The following is a 21,539-nucleotide window of genomic DNA, read 5'->3' as shown; positions in this document are numbered from 1 at the left end:
TTTAGTATAGGCTGAGTATGCTCCCTACATGTGAAAGCTAGGGTATTTTTAAATTCATACTTCAAATTGTGTATAACACTTAAGTCAAACCCTCCTGGAAGTTATTGAAAATTATTAGCACAGTTCAGAAGATTTTTGTGATGGAGTATAAAACAAATATCATTTTTAACACAAACCTAAATATTTCCCTAAATCCCCAAAAGACTAAGAGCTAAAATAAGAATAATGGTATATTTACATCCATAAATACTTAATGCATGACTCATCCTGTGTAACAGAACCAAATGCTTAAAGAATGTTCAACATTTAGAAGAATCAGGTTTTGCTTTCTTTGCTAGGACTCTGGTTGAAACAGTGTTCACATTTCTAATTTTGGTGTTAAATGTCTCCATATTACAAGCCCATCTATACGGACTTCCAGTGAACAAAAAAAACCCAAACAAATAATAAAATTGCCATTTTAAAGGACACCTTTTCGTAAAGGTAAGGCTCCAGGAAATTATGAACAGTGGTATTTCTTTCTATGAAATTGGTTTTTTGTTTTTTGTTTTTCGTTAAACAAGAATTGTCATTATTGTTTAAAGAATAATATGTTTGATGCTCAATTACTGAATTCAAGTAAATATTCTTCATTATCTGTTGGCATAACTAGACTTACTGAAGTGAAAAAAATTATTTTTCCTTCCATTTATATATTTCTTCCTTTTTTTTTTAATCCATCTGCAGGATCTACCTTCATTTGCAACACCCACATAATTCCAGTGAAAAATCAAGAGGGAGTAGCAATGATGTTTATTATTAATTTTGAGTATGTAACAGATGAAGAGAATGTGGCATCTCCTGAGAAGTGCAAGCCAATATTACCATCTAAACTTGTAAATCGTAAGTTGCTCAATAAAATTTGTTTGCTTGTCTCTACTTTTATCTGTCAAAGTAATCAACATTGTCAATAAGGTTAGAAAATGATGAAATCCCATTGATTGCCTCAATAATCCAAAATCATAAGAAGCTAAATGTTGCAAACCTACTGCAAGATGTTGGTAAAATAATCTATCAGATCTTTGGTAGTACTAACAGCACAGATCTTGTGAATAGTACTAGGACATATAAATACATTAAAACTAAAACCTTCCACAGAAGTGCATTACCCTTAACAAAAATCAGTTACAAATGGGAAGCCCAAATATTTCATCTTAGCCTACTGAAAATTGAATATTCGTATTTTATAAAAAATAATTGGTGGCATTTGATTAATAGTTGGTAAAATGTGATTAAATTAGACTATAAAATATAAAAATCAGTTAAAACATAATTAAATATCCTGATCTTATCAAATGGAAGTATTTAGATTGACTTGAAGGATGGAAGGGGTGGATATACAGGAAATGCTTTTGCTTTCATTCCACTCTGGAACAAAACTATTGTCAAAATTAGAAATTTCAACACAAATGTCCACTTCTTGTACAAATACATTTTGTAGCTTTCTGTCCCACTATCTGCAGAGCATGTGCTCTTTTGCTGACCTTCACTGTGTGCAGCAGCAGCACACGATCCTTCTGCTTTGTATCGCCACTCACCTAATCTACTCTTACTACAAGATTTCCCAGAACACATCCCATTTGTACAAGCTCTTAGTAAAGCAGAGCATGTTCTAACAGTGAGCATTAACACTTGGAAAACACCTTTTCACAGTGAGATAATCTTTAACATTAGTACAATAAAGGTACATAAGTATTCCAATTGTTAAATCAGCACTTCAGTTTTCTCTAGTTAGGAAATAAAGGCTGGTACAGTTCTCACTCTGAGAAGCAAGGAGAGAACTTTCTTGATGCAAACACTACACAGTACCTGAAGTGTCCATAGAACCTTACAATGACTGGGTGTGGCAAAGAAAATTTCCATTACTGGAAACTTGCAGTCTGCAAATAATTTTTTGTTCACCAAATATCATATTTTTTAAAAAAGCCTTTGTAAATAGTCTTTATAGTATATATTTAAAATCTCGTGGTTTATACTTCCTTTTCTTAGTCTGTTTCGCACTGTTTGGGTTTTTTTGATAACCAACACAACAGTTTTTTGTTGGGATTTTTTTTGAGATACCAAGAAAATGCTTTTTTTCTGCTAATGATACAGTTAAAAGCCTATTAAGGAGTGTAAGAAAAATTTAAAAATTGCGTCAGAAAAAAATTGGGCACACCCTACTGTCACTAGAGGACACAAAATGATTCACACAAACACCTCTCAGTATCAGAGCAGAAAAAGGGACCTTTATTGTCTGACTTCAGTATTTATAGATTCTCAACAATGACCAGGGATTGGATAATTAAGTTAGCACCTTCCCAAGCACACTGGTCATGTGAAACATCCATCAAAAGACGTTTCTTAGAAGGAATACCATAAACAACTTATGTTTACAGAACGTTCATGGGAAAGTAACTAAAACTATGAAAACATTATCAGAAGGCTTAATTTTCAGGGCAATACCCTACCCATATTCTGGTTTTATTTTAGTATACCATGGTTTTGTGAGTTTGAAACATCTTACTTTCTCCATTTAAAAAGCAATTTTATAACATAGGTAAAATTGTTCAACTTGTCCATGTTTACTGTGGTTTTATGGATGAAATAGAAGGTAAAATACCAATTGGGGAGAAAAAACAGAGCTTCATATCTTGAAAAAGAACATTTTGTTCAGATATCTGTGACACATCATTGTACAGTTTCAAGTGTTATCGCTTGCTGCATTTTAAAGTGAAAAGCCACTAAAGAGGAAATCTGCAAAAAATACCCCAACTTTGTCAAAACATCCTGCTCTTTTTTTATTTACACCTGACATACACAGGGGATTTCCTTGCTGAAAGTTCTTGAAAGATTAACAAGCTCAGTATGTAACTGATCTCTCACAGAGAGAGATCAAGGTGTAAAAGGAGGCAAGGAAAGGTGACTTGAACCATTTTCCTGCTAGTGGGTACAGCCAGATGCCAGAAATTGGCAGAAAATAGAGCAGGCACATGGCTGCTCCGTCTTCTACTGAGTTGCTTGTGGTTTCAGAGCAGACTGTTACGTGGGCCGGATGTGATGGATGGTGATACAAAATATGCTACATAACCAAAAATTTCTCTTGGCAAGAAAGAGGCCAAGCTATGCAAAACATCCAGAAATAACTGCAGGATATTGTGTACAGTTCAATGGTGGTTTTAAACTAAAACAGACAAAAGCCTTGAAATATAGAAAAGGCAGAGAGACACCAACAAGCTAGAAAAGAAGTCAAAACAGGTGGATTGTTTACCAGTAAAATCATGTTTTTTAAAGCCACGTTCCCAGCATAAGAAAAGTGTGCAGCAGAGTCTCCAGGAGTTAGTTTTTCATCATCATTCCCTATTTAGAGGAGGTAAAACAGGTGAGCTCTTTTCACGGGATCACACACAAAATGGACAGTAATAGGTACCGGTTCAGGGGCGGGGGGGGAGGGGGAGGTAACAAAATCTCTTCAAATGCAGCAATTTAGACAATAAAAATAGAGAAGGAACCAGACAAACAAGTGCAATACATCTCTGAGAAACAACCATGAAAGCAACTGCTAATGACAAAAGACAAAGATTTCAGATTACATTAACATCTACTACCCAGAAGCATGCAGATCATGAGAGATTTCATTCCAGAGCTCCTTAGACTGTTTTCTCATATTAGAATGCCTTTTCAACACGAGAGCAGAAGAAAATGACTGAGTCAGGTTGCAGGAGAGAAATAAAGTTATTAGGAAGCAAATAGATTGCAGCTGTTTTCCTGACCCTAGAAAACAAGATAACATTTCATACTTTCATCTTTCCTCTAATGGATTTATCAAGAGTTGATCAAATTTATCAAGTGTTATCTTTGAAAAGCCTTTCCTTTTTTCTAAAAGCATCTATTCTGCAAGCTGCAGCCAGCAGTTATGAACACTAACAGTTACCATAAGGCTCCTCATGACAGAAATTGCTACTGAGGTGAGTTCAGTTGATTACAGCAGAGTGCTAATAACACTGAGGTTATGGATGGTTGTTGACCCCTGTATGGGTCATTCACATAAGAGCTGGACTCACTGATCCTTCCATTTCAGAATATTCTGAGATTCTGCAAAATCTAATGCAATGTAATAAAAAAGCATTTCATGCCATGAAGAAAAGAGGGGTTTCAATCTGTTAAAGGGCTGAGGGCCCTCTGAACAAATTAAGACCTATGGAAGACGACAACTTTTAGGTTTAGCTCAGTGACTGCATTTAGCTCTGGACAGGAGAAAACTTAAAATTTTATCAGCTGAATACTGACAGATACTTTCAACAGTGTTTGTGAGCTCTCTAGTACAAGGATCCTGTCTTTTGTTATGTGCCAGGATGATGGCTAACACAGGTTCTGAGTCAGCACTGGGCTTGGCAGATGATGATAATAATAGATTATTAAAAGGAAAAGGTATGATTCAGGAGTTTGATGAGCACATTTGAGTATAAATAGAATTCTTCTTAGTCTGGTGTTCAAGAGTTCCTATTTTATATGCAGCAAATGTCTGAATAGACAGTAATGTGAAAAGTGACGATAGTGACTTCACAATAGCAGTGTAAAAGTCCTTTCAGTTGATCCTAATTTTTTCTGGCAAGAATTTATCTTCAGTTCTCATTGGCAATGGGAAGAGTTTTTGTACAACCGAATAGTGAAATTTTGGAATATCCTAGCATGCATTAACCCTGTTAATAAATCACATCCAACTGGTTTTTCACTCTTCTGTTTCATTGTTTTTGTACTTTGCCACAATTCTATTTTCCAATGTATGCCAGTTCCCTAGTAAAACTAAGGAAGCTTTTGTTCATATATAGCTCTTTTTTTTTTTTTAGGAAAAAAGGGTATAGCCCAAAACTTTTTCCATATCTTTTCATTTAAACTTCTAATCAAACTTATTTAATACTACCCCTGTTCCATCTTTGCATTCAGAGACATGCAGAAATTTCTTCTGTACGTACTTATCCCACAGCTGGGTAACATCCTCTTGTCCAGTAAGAATATATGTGTACAATGTGCACTTAAAGTGAGACTTAGAGAAGCCAATTTCTGCTATAGATGCCCATTCATCATTCAATCTTTCTAAGCTTTGTCTCATTTCCATATATGAGAGTTCTACTCATTCTTACTTCAATTCTTTTCTAATATGTTTTTTGCTTTTGCATTGAGTTTTCTTAGATGATGTAAACCTGTTAGAATTCCAGAAATTAACATCTATACCCAAAGATAAAAAAACACTTAATAACTTTACCCCACCTCATTTTTTATGTGAAACACTTGAAGACATAAATAGCTATTTTGTAAATTAATCAATATTTGTGTAGTGTATTGAAGTGTTAAGACTGATAGTTTTGAGCTACATAAGCCCTAAAAATGGATTTTACTCATCTCTAGCAGTTCATATGGACTGTTCTGTCTTACACCTTCTAAGACACTAACATTTGCTTGATTGCCACTATAATGATGAAAAATTATTCCCAAAAATGTAGTTCATAAATTTTCATGGATCTAACCATTTGCAAAGCTGTATAAAATTTTGAGCTCCAACTGAAATAATGCATAAATAATGTATATTTAGTAAGATACTCTGGTAAAAGAAAACTCCTTCCTGTTAGACTCACTGTAAAAAAGAACACAGAGCTTTGCACAGATTTTCTACAATGAACTAAATTAAGAAGAGATGTCATTTTTTACCACCTCAGCAAAAAATTTCTTTGAACACTAGGAAATTATAATTAAATTGATCTACTAGTAGCTGTTGTTAACCAAAATAATATATGATTTCCCATTCAATGTGTTGAAACTTCATTAAAATCCTTATTATAAAGTGTTAAGCTATAACTTCTGGGTGTAAATATGTGTTTTATATCCATTAGAGTCCAATTTTATTCCCAAATCTCAAAAAAATCCACTCCATTATTTTATGAGGAGATTTTAAAGCAATTTATAGAAGTAGTGGCATAAATTACTATTTTCTCATGGCACCTGATTCTATTCCTCAAAGATTAGAAATACTTCTTGTCTGTAAAACTAGTGAACACAAGATATCAAAATCAACCATCACAGATTGAACCCAGAAAATCAACAGCCAATTCAAACTGACAGAAACACATACATCTGAAGATACCGACTTCAATATGTAGAATGTGGCTACAAGTTTTCTGCTCAAAAGAGACCATTTACGGGATTGTAATGAGAAAAACCTTTCAGAAATTAATTCTGAGTTGTCTTAATTTTCTGCCCCACTTAGAGCATTTTACCTTTTTACTGACCTATTATTTAGGTCATTTTCTAACATTTAATCCAGCCCTGTCTAGATCAAAATTTCTATTATTCAGTAGGCTAAAATATCTAGGCAGTTGAGGTAACTTTATCACAAGTTTTTTTCCTTTAATTTCAAAACAGTTTGACTAGCTAAAAGTACTAACCTAAAAGCCAAATATTGGTTCCCAAACACCGTGTTTATTTCCTCATGGGAGAAGGCCCAGAAAATTATTTAATTAAACATGTAATTGCATTCTGCCAAAGAGGGATATTTCAGGATTTTATCATTTTATCATTTGAAAATCTCTAGGTCTAATAAAGACACCCTGGAATAATTTCTTGGGTTTCTTTCTGTGAAGGAAATGAGATGATCTGTTATGCATCCAATAAATGGATAATAAATTTCTTTGGATAACGTTCAAATAAAGTGAAGAGGCTAATAATATTCTTAAAATAGCCAAAACTATAATCAGAAAACCTTTGAAGCAACTTCAAGGTGGTTACTCCTCAGCAAGTTTTCCTCTTTCTTGGCCCTAGCACTGGAGTTACATCTGAGAAGCAGAGAACACTCCATACACTGATGTAAACAAACACAACTGCAATTAAAATCAGGCCTTTCCTTCCAGTCAAAGAGCTAGCTCAAAAACACGGTATTTGCTTTCCTCTGTGCAAAGCACTTTGCTATATAATGAAGTATAGTAGTTTAGTGAAAGGCAAGCACATATTTTTAGTCCTAGATATATTAGGGCTGCAGTGTTGTCATGAAACACTGTGTACTGTTTGATGCATGCAATTTTTCCTCATAGAATATGACACGTATAAGAGCAACCCCCTGACTTTGCCCAAATGTAATGAGAAATTTGTCCAGGATCTTATTTTTAGCGGCACTACGGGAAGCAAATTCATCTTCAGTGCAGGCTAGTGAAGAAAAATTGTGTTCAGGAGGACAAAGGTTTCTATCTAGTGGACCAGCAGCATAGTTCTGAAAACGCCAGTGTCAATTATGCATATTTGTCTCCAAGGTAAATTACAGTAAATGTTAGACAAACTGAAACAGCGTTGAACTCTTAGCAAAGGAATATGTCCAAACACCAATCACCAGTAAAAGACAGAAGAACCTCTGCTATTAGCACCTTCAGTGCTCCACAAACACCTAACTGCCTAAATTAACAGAACAGCCACTGTGATAAATAATTTTTCTTAGTCGTCTTCTATAGACAGAGAAATACGACTGGGGTAGCTCTACTTCTGTTTCCTCATGATGGCTGCAGTTGGGGCTCAGCTCAGAAAGGAATCCTCCCTGGATTCCTTGAACTGTAATTAGCTGTTTAAATTACAGCCTCACCCAGCTACGATCAGAGAGATTCTGCTTTATCTTGTACAAACATTCAGAAAAAAAAAAAAAGCAATCTCTGATTAAAGAGATTGAAAATGAAAAAGAGGGAGTGACACAGCTTTCAGTAGCTTTCAGTGGAGGCAACTTATACATATCACACAGATCTTCCAGTGATATATTTTTATTAATTTTTAACAGGTCTCCTATCTAGCTGTTCCTTTCAGGACATTTAAAACAGGGCGAGTTCAGTGAGGTAACTTGAAGGCTAGGATAATGATTTTCTGAAGTCATCCCACATTATAATACATACCCTCAGGAAAGTACAAAGGTAGTGAATTTTACTTCATTCTCTGATGGAAGAAAGAGACACATCTCTATTATTCATAATAAGAATTTGCACAGAGAACTTAACACATCTGTGCACTTGCTAAATAGAATTACAGATTCTGACCTTGAAGAGGAAAAAAAGTCAAAACTATCAGGGTATCTCAAGCTTAGACAACATTACTCTACTAGAAAGCAGAAAAAAATTCAAATGAATTTGAGAAGCTTTTAGATGAATATTGTTTACAAGAAATATGTTTTTTATATATAGTCTTCAACATGAAAATGCTTGCTTTAAGATAAGCAAACAAAATAGATCCATAGATAAAAATGAGGGAGTTTACATCCACCATGTCTTACTTCTAAAGCATGGAATCCTATCATTAGTACTTGATTGTTTTAAACGCCCAGGCAAGTTGGGCATTTCATAGACCTGAGAGCAACTGGCAAGGACACACAGTCTAAAGAGTTCTTGCCATGAAGATGTGAAATAAGTGAGGCCTATCAGGAATATGAAGCTAAGCTCATATTCTAAACAAGTGTCAGTGAATAAAGTCTGTTCTTTGGATGGAAATTATGAATTCTTCAACTTTTTATCAAGTTTCATCCAAATTAAATTGTCATTTTCTAGCAATAAAAAATTCACTAATTAGAAGTTCCATATCATGAGAAATAGTATGTTAGTTTGTGTACACCTACTTTAGTTTTCTGTCTGGAACCTTAGCCAGCTTTGTAATTGGAAACATATTGATCTATGCAAAAAAACCTTAGTAATTATCAAAAATTTCTTAATTGAATAGTTCTTAAATTTTCCAAATAAAAAGTCAATCCACTTTCAGAACAATTCTTCTGCATATTACATATTGTATGTGAATTTAATCTACCTGAATTTTCTTCTAAAACGTGTGGAAATTTGATATTCTGGCATCTTTACTTAATAGTCTGTTTATTTTTTTGAATCTGTTGCAAGCAAAAGCTTTTTGTAAATTTAGTTTAATTGTATTTCAGATGGTAACAACCTTTCAAGTGGCTCTTCTTCAGGTAAATCTATCTTCTAAAATTCTACCTAAAAGTTCTTTTATTGCTTTGTTCTGGCTATATTATTTCAAGATCTCATTACATTTTTTTATATTTCTAGAAGAGTTCAAGTCATAATATTGCTCTTGCTCTCACTGTCTGAATATTTATTTCTGCAAAACTATAGATATAACAGGTAAACTATTAAATTTAGTATAATTATATGACATATAAAATCCACATTTAATGATAGTTCTCATCTTATTATTACTGAAAGTAACAGTAGGCAGAGCATAAAAAAACTTCAATCAGTATATGAGACAAAACACATTGCAGAAATTGATAGTGGCATATGAATTCAGTGTTAAAACATAGAAAGCATCTTCAAGCTTCCTGTCTCAGAGAAAAGCAGTATTGTTTATCCTATGGCAACCAAGGTGATGAAGGGTTGAGAACTTCTTGAGAGCTTGATTTAATAGATAGAATAATTATTTTTATTTCCAACTGACAAAAAACCCACCATAGTGTCTCCAAGACAGCTAAATATTGTTCTGGTAACAAATAATTTAGATATATTTTCTGCAATAATTTCTATTTTTTCATTGCAGTTATTTACTTTTTTTCTTCTTTCATGCTTCTAATCATATCTAAGAAATCAAAATTAAAGAAGAAAAACCACTTTCTGAGAGGACAATTTTTTTTTTATATGGCTGTTTTACAAAAGCAATCCTGTAATTGTAATGAATAAGATACAATAAAATAATATTTCTATCAACAAGTGGAAGAAAAACAGGTAAATGTACCAATTCATATTAACATTCCAGGGTATAAACATTATGTCTTTTGAGGGAGACCCTGTTAACACTGATCAGACTAAGTTAACTTGTCAGCCACACACAGCAAAGCCCCACAAGCAGTCAGAGATTTCATTCCCTTCCTTTCGTATTCTGACAGAGTCCCATGTGCAGATATCAAAGTTAAATCTTTCTCACATACAAGGGAACATAAAGAAGATTACTGGTTTCTTATATTGGTTGAAGACACATGCAACCTTAAATTTTAGAAGAAACTAAAAGAAGTGCCAAATTTTAAGGAGACCATTCCAGAGGATAAAAAAAGAAGTGTATCCACTGTCTGAGAATTATGAGTTATAGTTTCTAATGTTAATAATTGCACATGCCTTGCTCATTCCTCCTGAAAATAAATTAGGTTATTTAATGAGCAGAGCAAGAAAATTATCTACTTAAGTGTGCTTCAATGCATTTTGGGAAAAAGAACTGAAAAAACCATAATTGTCTCTTTCTGTAATTTTTTGTCCCAAGGCCTGCTGTGCCCAGATAGAAAATAAGGCATCATCACATGCTGCAGTGTTTGCATAGAGTACATTCAAGTATTTGCTGCTATTTTAGACTGTCAGTGTTTAGGGATTCCATTTCTCAAAAGCAATTGTTTCCTTTAGTCTGTTGCATGAGTTGCTAGATGGTATTTCCAACCCTTTGAGCAGTAATTCAATGTCTGTCTCTGTCTGTATTTCTGATTACCTAAATCCTGGAATTCTGTGACAGTAGACATTCAATTATGAGAAAATGTTTCAGTAAAGGTCTGACTTGTGCTACTTCTGTGAAAGTAATTTTGCTTATTCTTCGGAGAAGTTTCAGAAAAAAGGTATCATGGAATTATCCCATGCTCTGGAGGACAGTCTGTCATAATTGACCTATCTTACCTGCTATTGTCAAGGAAATCTGTGTACAATAGGTTGGTCATTGTGGATTTGTATGTTCTATTTTTAACCTTATATATTGAAAAAGTAACATGTTTATATTATAGCCAGACCAGTCATTCACCATTGTGAAACTATCCAAGACCTGATTTTCTTCAACACCCTACCACAGTTAACAAGTTGTACAGGAACATGAACAGCTCACTTTGGTTCCGCTCTCAGCCTGGGAGAAGTGGTGCATTGCACCTGGAAACCATCCTGACATTTTCTACACCTCACTTAGACAACCTTCTGCAAACCCTTTGTGCGTTTGAGCTCCTTTGATTTGATTTTGGAAAGTCTAAATCTAGAGAAGATTTAGACAAATAGACTAAATCTAGGTGCTAGTTAGGGAGCCTGAGACCAGCTAGTATTTTTCCTTTTGCTTTTACATTTTGGGGTTTGGATAACTGCTTTGTTTCAGCATGAAAATAACAATAATACTAGTGGTGCTACAAAAAGTGGCTGAGCTATTCTTTGAGGAGCCATCACAACTTTTCAGCTGCTATCTCTTAGGACTACCCTTCTGCAGTGCTTGGGATAGGATTGCAGTCAGCCCATTGACATGGGCTAAACAGACTTTGGGAGACAACACGTAGCATCTACTACTACCCAGAGACCACTAAAGAAATTGCAGAGAAGAAAAAACTGTCTCAGTTGCAGGCATTTCTCTGACTTATCCACTGTGTCTTGTATGTAAATATACATTTTCATCACTAGAAATTTAGGGGATATCTTCACTGTATCAAGGCAATGCTCAGGCCAAATATAATTTCCCTTCCTTTTAATGAAATGTTTGCACAGAACAGACACAAGAATCACTAGCCATGAAAGTGTATTGGGTTACAAAATAAATCCTTTTTCAGATATTTTTTGCTGGAATACCCTATTTATTGTAATGATGGGGCAGGAAATTTGCAACCATGATTGTAGCTGTTTATAAGGTCTTTTGGGAACTAAGTTTCAGTCTTCCTTTTTTTCCCTCCTGACACAAAACTACATATGGTTGTATTTAGTGTTTAATAGCAATTTTATATTAATGCTTTCTATTAAAAACAAGGCTATTTTATTTTCATCCCTGCATTTTTTTTTCCTGAAAATATTAATCAAAATATTTTGCTTCCATGAATTCTATGTCTTCTCCTTTGATCTCCCAAAATATGAGACAGAATTATAAAAGACTTCCAGAACACAAGAAAAGTCAATTTGAATTTGAGACTTTGGAGACACTTCTATCTGCAAACAGTTTAGAAGAGTCCTGCATCATCTACAGTGATATTTTTGGACTGAGTTCTACTATTTAGAAATTTTAACAGCTGAGATGGCACAGAGAATAAGTGCGACCAACAGATTAACTCATTTGCAAATTACTTATACAGTAAAGCAAGGTTTGAAAGGAGGAGGTGGAATATAAGTCTGGAATTGTGACTCAGCCTCAACTGCTTTCCTCAATTGCTCTTAGGAAGACACAATCGTACAAACCTCTGACTCAGCATTAAGAAGAATTTGGCAATCTAGTCTTTAATAAAACATAAGGACTTTAATGTAACATTATCTCTGGATTCATAGTACATAGGATTCATAGTTGCATCTGAAACATGTTTGAGTATTTTAAGCCATGATCCATCTGCTCTGGCATCATATTTACACAAAGCATGGGTTGTCCATTACCAAACAAAAGATTTCACCCATACACAGGATGCCAGGAAAGCTTCCACTGGTACTTTTAGTACCAGTCTATACTGGGACAGCAGGCCTGAGGCCTGAATGAATTTTGCAACATGACAAATTGTGTTATTACACTTCCTTGCTCAGCTCAGTTCCGTAAACTACACAAATTCTGAATGGGGCCCCTGATAACTTTAGCTACAGGAGAGACATGAATGTCCAACACACTGTGTAGCTCATTACCTGTTCACTGAAGAACAACAATACTCCTTCTCTTAAGAATATGAAAATTAAAAAAGCAGGAAATAGGGTGAGAGTATTTATTGCAGTGTATAGAAGAAAAGCAAAAAGCTGCTCATCAAAGTTTTCTATTTCATGTCCAAAAGTCCTAGCAAGAAGCAAAATTCTCACTGAGTATTCTTTCCAGCTGAACTGCAGTTAGACAGCTAAATCAGTAATGCATTATAACATGGTCATATTAACGTGGTGAGGCAGAAAAGACCATCTGCAGCACCATGAATACGACTAAAATAGAGTGCCAACAAAAAGCCTTGAACTGTGTCTAATGCCAGAAATCCTTATGAATGGTGTTTTTAAGAATTTCTGTGTAATTGATAAAAAAGAGAATTATAGATTTAATTTCACTTTGGATGCAATAAGCTTTCAAAACTGATTTATTAGCTGCTTCACAGCTCAATTCTATGTGCTTTTAAAATTATTTTTTTTTTTACATTCTTCACTAATTTCAACTGTGAGCAGTTGTAGAATTCAAGCATACTCAGTAAGTTAAAAGAAATTCTTAGTAAGTTAGAAGAAATATACACACTCACAAGGTGCACTCTGCTGAATATCACTGTGTAGACCGAAAATTGTCACCTTTAACTGCTGTTTTAAAGATGCATGACTCTGGTTTATGTAACAGAGATTTCTGTCTATTTTACTGTTGTGTGTATATACCTAGAGTGAAAAATTCAGTGCTAAATATCTAGAATTTAACAAACTTTTTCAAAAATTGTCAAGGCCAAAAAAGTAAGATCATTACATGGATTTATATTTTAAAATAGGGGGAAAAAATTGGAAATAAATCACCAGATTTCTACACACTTGGATGTTATCAATAGTCAATATCAATACATTTTCAATTACTTGGATGAAAAAGGTGCCAACAATGAGGTGAGAATGTTTGCATATGTCAAAAAATTATTCAGACTATTACATGAGATTCAAAAACTTATGCAAGGAAGCTGAGTGGCCAACTGATAAAACAGCAAAAGAAATTTTTTGCAGACACAATATTAGAGACTAAATTATCTATTACCAAACAAGAACAAAAATTCTCAGCTCTTGTAGAAATATCTTAAATTAACACAGTTAGAAAAATAATTCAAAAATGCAATGAAATATTGGTAAATATAAGGAAGCAAACTAAGGTCAAAATAAAAAGCTACTATATCACTGCATTGATCCCTAAGTCTGGGAGTAGCTCAGGCCTTTGTCAAAAAGGATTACATTAGAAATAAAAAATAACTAAGAGTTAAAAGGATGATCAGAGGTACACAATACAGTTACACAAGCATTCTTCAGCTTGCTGAACACATATACAAAGACTAATTCAGCAGATGTATGAAAAACTGTAAACATATAGAGAGTATATTGACACTATAAAAAGGGAGCAATTATTAGCTATTTTTTATAAGAGCTAGAACCCTACCCAAGGCAACAAGTGTATAGCAAGTAAAGGGAAGTATTTTTTCATAAACATGCTAAAATTATGGAATTCTTTCCTATAGAATGCTTTGCAGATCAAACTACAATCATTTTTAAGAATCATGGAGACAAATACATAGAAGAAAGGTACACCAAACATTCAGTTTGTAGTTTGAACAAACCATCTTTAGCTCAGGATGTTTCTGAAATTCAGATAGCTAGAAACTGAGTAAATTTACTGAGAAAAATAACACAGTATAGTGATCTTAATCTCCTTCTTCATGTATCCACCACTGGAAAGTATCAAGGTCCAGTCATGGACCTCTGGCATCATCTAGTACAGCAGCTTTAGCTCTTAAAGAGGTTTTCCTGAGCAGGGTACTCTCACCTTCATTCATTTAGAATTCAAAATGAAATTCCATTTTCAATACTAAAGATATAGGACATCCATTTTAAAACATTAAATGATTAAGATGGGTCATCCGTTGTTCTCCAATTACTGTCACCATAGGCATAAAAGAAAGACTATTCCAAAACATGTCAGTATGGAACAATAGATTTCAGTGGTAAATATTGACAAATGTTAGGCAATTTAAACTGACTGAAAAAAAAAATAAATCTTATCGCAAACAGAACTTCTTATCCCAGCAAGAGAGAATAAGAAGATACTTTGAAATATTCTCCAAGAAATCATTTCACTGTTGATTCACTGTTGAAAACACTTATGTAGCAAAGCAATGAGATACAATAAGTTATTAAGTCAGTGTTTATACAATGACACCTGATCATTTAAATTACTTGAATTATTTTACTAAACTTTCTTTAGAATTGCTTTTTCTAAACAGTTTCATAATTTTTTTCTGTACATCTGAAGTCCCTGTGCCTCCATCTAGGAGTTGTATTACACAAAGCCTTACAATAACTGAACTGCAGTTAGACAGCTAAATCAGTAATGCATTATAACATGGTCATATTAACGTGGTGAGGCAGAATTATTAAATTTTGATTTTTAGAAGGGTATTATATAAATTTTGCAATTCCTCCTCTATAGTTTCTTTCTATGCACCATATTATACTCTTCCTCTCAGCTACTGATATTTCTTACCATTACACGAAGTATTAGTTTTCCACACACTCAGGATAGTCTCCCCTGCCAACACACCAAGCCCAACTCAGCCCATCCCATTCAAATGTAAACAATAATTGGATTGTATGGGTGCAACTGAAGTTTGAGAGCTGTGATGCTGTTTTTTCTTCACTTTGCTCCTTTACTTTTCATTTTAAACTCATTAAAATTGTTTCATCTAATCATCAGATGTAAGTATTGGAGAGGATTGTAACAAAACTGATATAAAGATTAATTCTCTATCCCAAGAAATTAGCACTGGTATCTTCCTGTTTAATCTGTAGCCAATAAATGCATATATTAGCAGTACATTTATAAACACATGGAGTTCCACTAATAATAGAATCCACAAATATCTATTTCACGATAACAACTACCAAGCAAAGTAGTTAGACATGTTCTGGCAGACTTTTATAGATACATAGATTTTTAATTTAGAAAGGACCATCTGAACCTCATAGCTCTTAAAATAGGCTGTAGAATTAATGCTGCTAGTCCCATTCTACACTCAAAAACTTAGGTCTGTCTGAATTATGAAATCTTTTAACACCCCAAATATAACAAACTAGGACTTACATCATATTTATATATTTAAACATTCCATTACTAAGAATTTTATTGTATTAGGAATAGATACTATCATTCACTGTAAAAAAAATGACTTCATTGTGAAAAAAGCTGATTTTAATGATCAGACATTAATGTGTAATATTTTCTTCTGTTTCTGTGTATTTACATGTAGGCAGACTTTTTGGGTTCCGGCTACCTGGATTGAGACTTCTAACATACAGAAAGCAGTCCTTACCCCAGGAAGACCCCGACGCAGTCATAATCGATTCATCTAAGCACAGCGATGACTCAGTGGCAATGAAGCACTTTAAATCACCTACAAAAGAAAGCTGTAGTCCTTCAGAAGTGGATGATACAAAAGCACTGATTCAACACAGTAAATGTTCACCTTTGGTTAATATATCTGGACCTCTTGACCACTCATCACCTAAGCAGCAGTGGGACAGACTTTACCCTGACATGATACAGACAAGCAATCCACTAACCCATTCCAGATCAAAGGAAAGTATTTGTAGTATACGGAGAGCCTCTTCAGTACACGACATAGAAGGCTTTAATGTCCATCCCAAGAACATTTTTAGGGACCGTCACGCAAGTGAAGGTATGGTAAAAAGTCAGTCACTGTTCTTTGGTGTACTAAAAAAGAAATTTTTTCAGTATTTCATAGTAATAATCATCCCTTTGTAAACAAATCTAAATATAGCCAGCTAAAGATAATGACTCCAAGGTGCATTGAAAATATTAAGGGCCCAAATATGCCAGGCTTATGTACACTAAATATTGTTTTTCTTTTCCATGGAGACTAATGGAATCAGGGTGTTGATCTTCTCTATAGGGATATAGCAAATATTGGGGCCAGCATTCTTAGAGCTAATATTGGTGTTTGGGGGGAAAAACATATCAGATGATCAAATATAATTGCATGTACCATTCCCTCCTATATTTACATATATTAGGTTGTCTTTTACTGTATGAAATCATACTTCAGTGACTAAGTTTATTTCTCTTAAATCAGTAATGTTCAGATTGTACGTTCACTGGTCCAACACAGACATGCTTTTTCTCTCCTGCTGAAGAAAATATCCTCAGCAACTCCACTGACATGCTTTGTGTAATGAATAGTGAAATATCTAGTGAAATGGTGAAATGCTTAGTGTCAACTTTGTTGAAGTGTGATTTTTCTCTATGTGCTAGTATATTCATGCAACCAGCAAAAGTTACAAAGATATTTCCTCTCTCTTCATTTTCATTGTCTCTCCTAAATCCATGGAATGTAGTGAATGATTTCTTTTTGAAGACAAGCAGTTTAAAAAAACTTGAAAACTTGGGAAATAGCTTAGCAAACAGAGATTTGAAAGCCCCTTGAACTGAGAGGTCTCTTTTAAAGTAGCTTTTGAAGAAAAATGCCACATATATGCTTTCACAGCTACTGATGGTCTAGTGACTTAAATTACACACCTTCATATTAAGGCCAGATGACAAGAAATGTATGGTACTATTTTAAGATTTAAAAAAATATGTCATGGAAGAATGTGTATAAATTCTTAAATAAGCAGGAAAAATAATTTTTCTTTTCAGTGGTGGCTTGTTTATCTCTGATTCACTGACCACAAGTGTAAAAAAAGTGTAAATTAAGTTCTTCTGTTTTTGGAATGTTCACTTCAAGAATCCTATGCTTCTACACATTTCCTAAATTATGTATGCATATTCCTCTGACACCCAGTTAAGCTCATAGAATAGCAAAACTAAACATTCCTTTCAATCACTCTTCCTGTATTAAATATAATACATAAGTCCTTTTTTAATTTCTGTTTCTTTTGGACCATGGGGTTTGTTTTTTTTTCATTTCAAATGAATGTGAAAGTCAACTAAATCCATCTTAAACCATACAATTTCATATAGTTCAGGGTCACATTAAGCCAAGATTTCAAAATCAGGAGGCAAAAATCTCCAAGGTTGAACTTTGGCATGTCCTTTGGACCTCTTGCATAAGCTTTATCATGGTTGAAACTTCCCCATTTAAACTCATCTTTCAAACAAAACACATTTTAAAATATCTGGTTTTCAATTTTTATTTTCAGAACATTTTTCATTATAGTACTTCCCAAATGGTCATTGTACATCCAGTTATATACCTATGAAAATGCGTAAAAATCAGTTTGAATATTAAGTGTCTTTGATTACAGTGGTAGAAAGCTGATGCATAAATCACCATGTAATTAAATACTTGCTGAATGGAGGAGCAAAAATTTCTATCTCTGTTTTATGGAAAAAATTTTTTTCAAAAGTTACATACTAAGGAAAATAAATTTTACTATGAGGAGTCAATAATACAATTGAATTCCTAATGCCTGTCCTGCAATGTGATCACTTAAAGTGTAAATATGAAAAAAAAACTCTCTCTTTTCATTCTGTGTAAACTACAAAATAGAAGAGAACCATGCCCTAAGTTTATGTCATGCATAGTCATTCTAGAAAAACTCAGCAGAAGAGAGAACAGCAGAAGAGCTCTCAGAAAGGCATTAGAATTAGTAACCATCCTTGATGCCATCTGCTTACAGTCATGTTAGAATTGGGCACCTTATGCTGAAAAGATGTTTAGATTTATCCAGCAAGTCCTAATTGCCTAATTCAACAGTGAGCCATAAAACCCTATTACTTCTGTAAAGTTATCCATGCAAGTCAGGCAACCAAGATTTAGCTTAAATAATCTTCTCTGGGTTTGCAGACTCTGAACAGGGAGAATGCAAAACCTTAAGTACAACAAGTACTTAAGTCCTTGTAACAACTACAGTCCCAAAAGGCTAAACTCTTACCAAAGGAAACATGGGGTTTGATATATTTTTCCATTCCATTTTTATTTTGAGATTTCCTAAATAATTCAAAAACTACTAAACTATCTGAAAATGCAAGTCAGAATTCAATTTTTTCATGCCCTTGACAGTTCAAATCATATTAATTGAATCAGTAAAGCAGAATTCTGAAAGAAAATAATAACATTACTTAGCTTAATACAAACTACAGCAATTTACCTGCAGTCAAATTTTAATATAATACAATTGAGAACAGAAATGGTTTCATGTGTTAAATTAATTTATGTAGCATTGTTGCCTACCACTTTAAAATTATCTTCACTGTCCCCATTATATGCCAAAAGATTTCACAGTAGAAATTACAACTTAGGAATTTTAATTAATTTGAGTGTACTGGATCAAGTTCCATTCTAAATTTCCCTAAATGTCAGCAAAAGCAACAGGGCACGAACTGTTTCTTACACTCACCACACAAAATGCAGCTGAGCCAGCCTCATCTGAAACACTAGTGATCCAGATTTTGCAGGCAGGAACAAGTTCACAAGGACTATTCAGAAATGTTATTGTCTTCAGAAAGTGGACTCAGCAAGATGGCAGTGGCCTTCTGAAACAGCAGCAGGCTTTTGAGCCCAACTCAGCCTAATCTCCAGTACTGCTGGCAATGCCTGGCGCTGGAAGACATTGGGCTGGGAGGAACTAAACACCCTTCCACAGCCCGGGTCCAGAGGGCCCAGTTTGATGTGCCATGCTCCCCAGAGCTGAGAAAGCAGAGGAGAAGACAGCAAGGTGGCAGATGTGACAAGGCCCAGCGCCACCTCCAATGCCACCTGCAGGCCATGGCCTCTGTCCAGAGCAGGCCTGACCCCTCTCCTCCACAGGCACAGGGCTGCTGGGCAACAGCCAGAGCACAAATGTCTCAGCCTCAGAGGTGCCCTGGCAGCCCAGCAAAACGAGGTGAACACCTGTGTAAGCCCAAGCACATTTGAGAGCTGGTAACCTCGTCACAGCAGGTATTCGCACCAGGAGGAAGGCCCCATTTCCAGCCAGACCCTCCTCACACCCCCTAGAGCCACAGCCAGGCAGGACACAACACAAGGGCACAGTGGCCTTACATTACTATCATATGAACATGAATATGAAGTGAGGCGTCTACCTCTTCACCTGTGTGGTTCTTTAAATCAGTGAAACAACAGCAATAATAATATTCTTCCTGAAAAGGTTTGATCTGATGAGAGGGTTCACAGGGCCAGGTGTGCCTTTGAGGACAGAAAGCTTTGCCACTGTTTCCTTGTGGAAAGGCACCTTAGAGCTGAAGAAAGGTTTAAAGTATATCTTTCTCCAGCACTTAGAAGGGCATTGCTAAGGTTGCTACTATGTTGAAAGCATTTTCTCATGAGTCTAGGCAGGTGTGGGGTGGTCTGGGGGTCTGTGCTGGGCCTCCTGTGCAGCCCCACACGCCATGCAGCCACCTGGCACTTCTGCCTCAGCTTCTCTTAATTATGTGGGACTAATTACTTCTTCTTGGCACTTTTGTCTTCCAACCCACTGCCAGACTTGTGGAGAAAGAATTTTATCATGTTTCTGTTAAGGCAAGTTAGCTAAAGCCAGTCCTACTGCCTGACGATCTACTCCAAACACCTTTACACATTATCTCAATTGTCAGAGTGATTTCACCTTCACTTAAAGTCTTCATAATACAGACAAGGAGGTGCAACAATATTTCAAGTCAAACCATGCACACTTTGAAGCTGTATTTTCTGCTTTTTCCAATGTAGATTTTAGTTGTCTTTTTTCTCTTTTTCTTCACTTTTATTATGCTGAAAACCAGACAATGGTCGCAATGTCACAGGTAAAGTATACATCTAGACTGTACCTTCCAGTGTTTCAATCAGCCACACTCTTTGGCATGTTACTTTGTCTGCTGTATGAAATGTTCAAATGTTCAAATGCAACATTCTCATGTTGACCTCTCTAAGGCTAGGTATATTACATAAATTATATTTGTTAAACATGTAGTTATTCCTGGAACTCTTGTCTCAAAGCACTAACTATGAATTCCTGGAAAAAGTGAAGGCATAGTTAAACAGCTTTTTAACTTAATTATTTGTTAATTCAAAAAAAGGAAGAGAGGGAAGTAGAACATATCATAGTTACTTAACTCAGTGCTGTTGTCCCTAAGCAGTCAAAACTTCTGCTGAAGCTACCAGCAGTTTTACCTGTAAAAGGATGTATGATTGTATGAGGACATTAGCAAATGATCTATTGTTACAAGATGCTTAGTTTTCAGTTAAAACTCTCAAACATTAAATAACTGATAATCAGGACCCTTGTGGAAATATCTTCACTTATTCCTCTTTTGTCTTTTTAAAACTAGTTTCACGTTCCTGGATGGCAGGGGGTATGGTTTCAAGCTTCCTGTAGCATCAAAATGTGCATGCATGAACTTCATTGCCAATTTTATGTTTAAGTAATATTTAGTGCAATTACAAAACTGTTTCTTTTCACCAGCATTGGGCTACATGTTTTAGGAGAAATTTGAACATAATCCATAAATTACTTCCTCCATTTCTGATTACTTACTAAAGTGTTCAGTTTAATTGTCATATTTGTATCTGTGGGAAAACTGATTTGTTACTTCATGCATGATGCAAAAAGTGTGTGTACCTGGTAAAAACTCTCTAAACTGCATGCAGTGCATGACCTAGATTCTGTAAAAAAAAATTGTGGACTACAAAATCATTGCATTTGCTTCATGTTTATGTTGGCAAAATCTTGGGTTAAAAACATGCAGTTTCTGTGCTGTACAATAACTTTTAGAAATGTATTTACTGCTGGTGAAAGATGATGAATTGGCAGCTCAGGAGAGTGAAATCATTTCTCAATGCATTGTATAAGCAAGGATGATGAAATCCTACCATAAAA

The 21,539-nt window shown here is 34.8% G+C and overlaps 1 protein-coding gene across 4 annotated transcripts in view; it reads left to right on the top strand.

Annotated features, from left to right (window-relative positions):
• The window catches only part of KCNH7 (potassium voltage-gated channel subfamily H member 7), a 204,182-nt gene that overhangs the window by 119,973 nt on the left and 62,670 nt on the right, over positions 1–21,539 (top strand). The window contains exons 3-7 of one of the 4 annotated variants that reach the window (XM_088058812.1): positions 727–882; positions 8,966–8,998; positions 15,977–16,405; positions 20,446–20,466; positions 20,992–21,015. In XM_088058812.1, the coding sequence (XP_087914938.1) occupies positions 727–882; positions 8,966–8,998; positions 15,977–16,405; positions 20,446–20,466; positions 20,992–21,015 (663 nt within the window). Of the gene's footprint in view, positions 1–726; positions 887–8,965; positions 8,999–15,976; positions 16,406–20,445; positions 20,467–20,991; positions 21,016–21,539 lie in introns of all 4 variants that reach the window. The other 3 variants (XM_088058813.1, XM_005519743.3, XM_088058811.1) reach the window with 3 other exon arrangements.

This window comes from Pseudopodoces humilis, chromosome 8 (assembly GCF_049639895.1).
Source record: "Pseudopodoces humilis isolate 2021_Gansu_Grassland_sample_001 chromosome 8, ASM4963989v1, whole genome shotgun sequence".
NCBI classification, from domain to species: domain Eukaryota; kingdom Metazoa; phylum Chordata; class Aves; order Passeriformes; family Paridae; genus Pseudopodoces; species Pseudopodoces humilis.
The sequence above is the reverse complement of the archived record's forward strand: the minus strand, read 5'-3'. Positions and strand labels throughout refer to the sequence as shown.